This window comes from Myotis davidii, unplaced genomic scaffold (genome assembly GCF_000327345.1).
Source record: "Myotis davidii unplaced genomic scaffold, ASM32734v1 scaffold496, whole genome shotgun sequence".
In the NCBI taxonomy this organism is placed as follows: domain Eukaryota; kingdom Metazoa; phylum Chordata; class Mammalia; order Chiroptera; family Vespertilionidae; genus Myotis; species Myotis davidii.
In genome coordinates, this window is record NW_006289398.1 from 1,701,294 (window position 1) to 1,707,089 (window position 5,796).

Below are 5,796 nucleotides of genomic sequence, written 5' to 3' on the forward strand. Positions count from 1 at the left end.
GAATCTAGCAATTGCCTGCGCTATCCAGCAGGTGGCTCTGCGGAGCAGGGCTTGGGCGGGTCCCTGGGGATCTGAGAATTTCACTTCAGCACTGCGCCTCCTCTGAGTCTGGATATGGTATTCTCTTTACTCCTAGTTGTAGGATTTCCACTCAGCCAGCCCTCCTGTGGTTCTGGATGTTGTCCGTTCCCTTTTTCAGGTTTAATTTGAATTGGTTGTTTAAGGCAGCAATCTCCGGCGTTAACCTATGCCGCCATCTTCGGTTCTCCTCTCTAAAATTATTTCCATTATGCAGTTTAGCAATTGTGAAAATATTTAGAATATATTCCTAGAGCAGATACTGTCAGAGTTCATTAGTTTGGAAATCCTATAGGTTTTGCCCTTCACTCTTGAAAACACTAAGGCACTAAAATTCTTCCATTCTTAAATATTTTGTTTCAATCAAGATTGTATGAAAGTTGAAGCTGAAAATATCTGTAACTCTCAATCAAACAATATTCTGATATTAGATTAAAGGTGGTAAACTGTCATTTTATGTATCTAGTGCATTTCTGTTGAGTTATAGAAGAAGTCAATATGCCTGCAGTGCGTGGTATGTAGATTCCGCAGGTATCTAGTAATTCCAATGGTTCCTCTTATATTCCAGGAAAATGCTCAAGGACCAGAGAAATCCATGACATATAAGAAAATTATGTATCTTAGAACAGTATTTTAGTTTGTTCTTAAGACACAAATGACTTTCTGGTCTAACTTGCGTGTCATATTCAGCTTTAAGAAAACATCATGCAGACACACATGAATAATTAAAAAATACTGCCAGATATCAAAGTTCTGTACTTAGTTCTCATTGAAATAATTCTTCCTGTTTATATGTACACTGATATATATGCATAATTATTCTAGATTCCTAACCAAAATATTTAACTATGCCATGTAGTTCCTATCATTTACTCATAATAAACTGACATAATCAAAGGGCAATAGTAACTGAAAAAAGGAATCCAATTTTGACCAATGATTTCCTAGAGTATTGAGCAGATCTCCTGGAATACATCCTTCCTTAGAAAGCTGCTACAGTTCACAGATTGGGCAATATAAATATGTAATTGGTATTTACTTTTCTAACTTAATGTTAAAAATAATGTGACAGTACTAGGAAAACCAAATTATATTCATGAATCGTAATAAAAATGACAAAATAACAAACCAATATTCTTTCAATCAGCATATCATAATACTGCTCAGCAAGCTGAGGTCGACAAAGGACAAATCGACCTAGTAATTCTACTGCTGCTTCCCGGACACTAGTAGAGTTATCCATCAATCGGCCATGAACCCCACGCTGCATATCAAGCTAAAGAAAAACAAAGAAAATATAATTTACACTTAAAGCTAATATTTTAATTTGAATAGAAAGTTCAGATAAGAATCATGTGCGCTCCTCTTTACCCTTGCTAGGATACTGGGGTCTACAGCAACAACCTCAGATAAACACTTCATGGCTTTTGTTCGAACGGCAATTGCATTTTCCCCAAGAACTCGAAGAATCTGCCAAGCAAACAATGAAATTTTCATAAATTTTACAACATTTAACATTTCAACAAAATATAGCATGCAAACAAAAGATTAAAAATATCATATTTTTCTCGAATCCATATAATACCAGCCTAAGTGACCATTACAGTGGAATAACCAGAACAACCAGTTGCAATAATGCATACTGACCACCAAGGGCAGACGCTCAATGCAGGAGCTGCCCCCTGGTGGTCAGTGCATTCCCACAGGGGGACTGTCCGCTGATCCAGAAGCCGGGCTCATGGCTGGAGCACACAGCGGCAGTGTCGAGCCTCTCCCGCCTCCGCGGCAGTGCTAAGGAACAGCGAACTGAGTGGTAAGGAGCGAGGGGTCCCAGATTGTGAGAGGGATGCCCATCTGCTGGCTTAGACCAAATCCCTGGGAGCCTAAGCCAGCAGGTGGACATCTCCCGAGGGGTCCCGGACTGTGAGAGGGTGCAGGCTGGGCTGAGGGACACCTCACCTCCAGTGCATGAATTTCGTGCACCGGGCCTCTAGTTGTTATATAAGTGAGTAAAAATCTATTGTCAACATAGAAACAAATGCTACTTTCATGATCTTTATCTTTTCCCAATAATGAAGAGATATCATATACTCCCACAAATAGCCAGAATTAGATAAATATCATTGTATAAGGAATTTTGGTCCAGTTTACCTGTGTCAAATAAATATCAAAGCTCTGGGCAAACGGCCTCATAGAGGCCAAGTATCGAACAATCAAACAAGCATCATCATAGTCCACAGTATCAGAGTTCATCCTGCAACAAAAAGTTATTAAATTTTAATTTTATTTAATTTCTTATAAAGTAAGTAAATAGATTTCAAAGAGAGATAAATAAGAAAGTAAAGATGTGTTTGCTCTAGATCTTACTTTAATGTGCTGAACTGAGAAGGTGTGGTTTTGATAATGCTTCTAAGAAACTTTTTCCGGTTTTCAGCTCGATGCATAATTTGACCAGTTGTCTCAACTTCCTTTGCGTGATGTGTACCTTCAGATGATTCCTCATCTTTTTGTGATTTCATTGCTTTTTCTGTTTCCAAAGTTGTGTCACGGAACCACTGAGCTATATAGAATTTACGAGAAAACTGAAAAGAAATGAAATGTGAGTTTGATGAGACTGGTACACAATCAGGAATATAAATATTAAGATTTATTTTAAAACAATTTCCATCAGATGAAACCATATTTTAAGAAAAAAGTTGTAACGTTTAGAATATCTAAATGATAGAAAAAATTATTTCACTTAGTCCCATTATAATGATGTCAAAAGATAATTCGATAAACACAACTGTATTAAATACCACTATTGACTACTTTACCTAAGGACAGTATCACATGAGTCAGTAAAATTAGAAGGATAATGGGTCAACTAAAAAAAGTTTAGAGCAAATAGATAAAATGCTGACAGCAGAAGATTAGTTATTTTCAAAATCTCAACTTTAAGAAATAAACAGCCAATTAATATTTAAATATTTTAATACTGAGTTATATCTCTAATCTGTTCATTTCAATGATTGAAAACCTTCAGTAGTTGGCTAAATAACTTAGTTAACTCCAATCTCTTTAGACTGCATTTCCCATCAGTTAAAAAAAAATTAAAAGCATCCCAAATTATGCATACTGTATCCTAATAAATTTTATAATAGGAACTATTATACTATTTTTGATACTTAATATAACATACACAAAAATAGGAACCATTATACTAATATTTTTGAAACTTAATATAGCATACACAAAAACAGAATTAAGGATTATATTAAAAGTAAATATACATATACAATTCTAATAGTTTCTTTTTATATGCTAACAGTTTCTTTTTATATGCCATGCCCTCTGTGAGGACCCATGATCTAGTCTAGTCTTAAAGATAACCTATGAAAGGATTTCCAAATACTTCCCATGTCACACAATTTTAGTACAGTAAAACCTCGACATAATGGACTAATTCGGGTGAAGGTATGTCTGTTAAAGCCAAAAGTCCATTATATAATAAAGTAGGTTTTCTGAATGCATGTGTTAAAAATTGACAAATTAGTTTACCTGTTTTTCTTACGTTGACACTTCTTATGTAATTTAAATTAAGTATGAAAAGTTTAAATTCACAGAAAAGTTTTCTATATGTATTACTGTAATTTTATTTTTTAAAATGTATTTTGAATTATTTTGATGGGCTCTTTTTTTTGTAAGTGTATTTTTATTGATTTCAGAGAGGAAGGGAGAGGGAGAGAGAGATAGAAACATCAATGATGAGAGGGAATCATTGATTGGCTGCCTCCTCCATGCCCCTACTGGGAATCGAGCCTACAAATCCAGGCATGTGCTGTTGACTGGAATTGAACCCGGGACTCTTCAGTCCACAGGCCCAACGCTCTATCCACTGAGCCAAATCACCTAGGGGTGTATTACTGTAATTTTAAATTTATATGGAATAGGTCTAGTAAATGCATACGAGTAAACAATTGCACACAGCTGAGGTGTGGCTTAGTGCACACGGTAATACAGGACAGCACGCATTAAAACTGCTGCAGAAAGTCATGCCACAAGGCAACAACGGAACCAATTACCATGCACAATAAGGATGATCACGTGCTAATCATCTGCCAAACACTGTTTATGAGCAGTGACTCTTGGATTTAAATATGTAAATATAGCCCTAACTGGTTTGGCTCAGTGGATAGGGCGTCAGCCTGTGGACTGAAGGGTCCCGGGTTCGGTTCCCGTCAAGGGCATGTACCTTGGTTGTGGCACATCCCCAGTAGGGGGTGCGCAGGAGGCTGCTGATCGATGTTTCTCTCTCATCGATATTTCTAACTCTCTATTCCTCTCCCTTCCTCTCTGTAGAAAATCAATAAAATATATTAAAAAAATATGTAAATATAGTTGTAGATATATATTTATTTATGTTGCTGAAATTACTAGTGTTTCTTTTCAACATATGGCCCATTCGCTAAAATTTATTAAAAATAACAGTGAATTAATAACCTGTTAATTATAAGCAAATATTGGTTAAAAGCACTTTAAAATTAACAGGGTGTTAACTTTCACATATGACATATGGACAGTAAATTTTGTCCATTAAATCTGAAGTTCGTTAAATTGAGGTCTGCAAAATCAAGGGCTTACTGTACACTATAATATCTGCACCAGAATTCCATATAAGACAAGTCAATCCATAACAATTCTTTTCTGTTTAGATTATCAACTATCCTTTTGTTTCAAAAATCAACATTCCAGACAATTTTCCCCTTCATGATATTTCCCAATTTTCTTTCAGATCCAATTTGAATTAGCATTGTGTTATTTAAAAAAAAGTTGAGAGAATCCTACCACCAGTGAAGGATCAGTCTCGGTGTTTTCCTCCAAGTAATCAAGTAATGCTTTTTGCAATTGCTGGATTTCATCTTCTCCTCCTGAAACCTATAAAATAAGCCGAATAAGAATGTATTTTAATAAATTCCATAGTTGCAAACACAGAGGAAAGAATAACAAATAATAAAAAGGAAAATATAAGTATAGCAACTAAATGGAAGAAACAGAAGAATACAATTTTTGAAAAATGTATTGATAGCTGAAGTTGGCCTTTATTTTTATGAACTTCATGTCATCTTTCTTTGAGGAGCAGCCTCGTAGCTGACATAACAATGATCAGAACAATGTGTTAAATCCTCAGAGGCAGAAGGGTCCTAGCAGCGGTTTTTCTGTTCGGAAAAATCAAAAACTCCAAATTTTTAACTAGTATAGGAAACTATTATTATCTGTATTATTATGTGTTTGTTATATGTTTCTTTGGCATGTTATTTTAGAAAGAACATTCTGGAAGGGAAATATTTTTATTTGTAACTAATATAAAAATAGTACTTCACGTAGGGTATCTATAATAATAAAAACATAATATGCTAATTAGACCAGACAGCCAAACAACCTTCTGGACATCATTCTGGACATTCTTCCGGATGAAGCCACGGAAGCAGGGGCTGAGGCAGAGGTGGTTAGGGGCGATCAGGCAGGCAGGCAGGCAGGCAAGCAGTTAGGGGTGATCAGGCAAGCAGGCAGAGGGGTTAGGGGCAATGAGGCAGGCAGTCAGAGGGTTAGGGTTGATCAGGCAGGCGAGTGGAGGGGTCCCCAAAGGTGTGGACGGAGTCGGCAAAGAAGGAATGACACGGAGACAGCGTTCAGTTGATCAGCAGCCCAGGCAGGATCTCTAGCCACGTTCTAGTC

General features: G+C 36.4%; 1 protein-coding gene across 4 annotated transcripts in view; it reads right to left on the reverse strand.

The window, feature by feature from the left end:
• Positions 1-5,796, reverse strand: part of NIPBL (Nipped-B homolog (Drosophila)) — a 138,683-nt gene that overhangs the window by 60,400 nt on the left and 72,487 nt on the right. For all 4 annotated transcript variants that reach the window (XM_006761751.2, XM_015562638.1, XM_006761747.2 and 1 more), the window contains 5 exons: positions 4,906-4,995; positions 2,446-2,660; positions 2,230-2,332; positions 1,450-1,548; positions 1,208-1,354 (listed from right to left, as the gene is read on the reverse strand). In XM_006761751.2, coding sequence (XP_006761814.1) covers positions 1,208-1,354; positions 1,450-1,548; positions 2,230-2,332; positions 2,446-2,660; positions 4,906-4,995 — 654 coding nt within the window. The remainder of the gene's footprint in view (positions 1-1,207; positions 1,355-1,449; positions 1,549-2,229; positions 2,333-2,445; positions 2,661-4,905; positions 4,996-5,796) is intronic.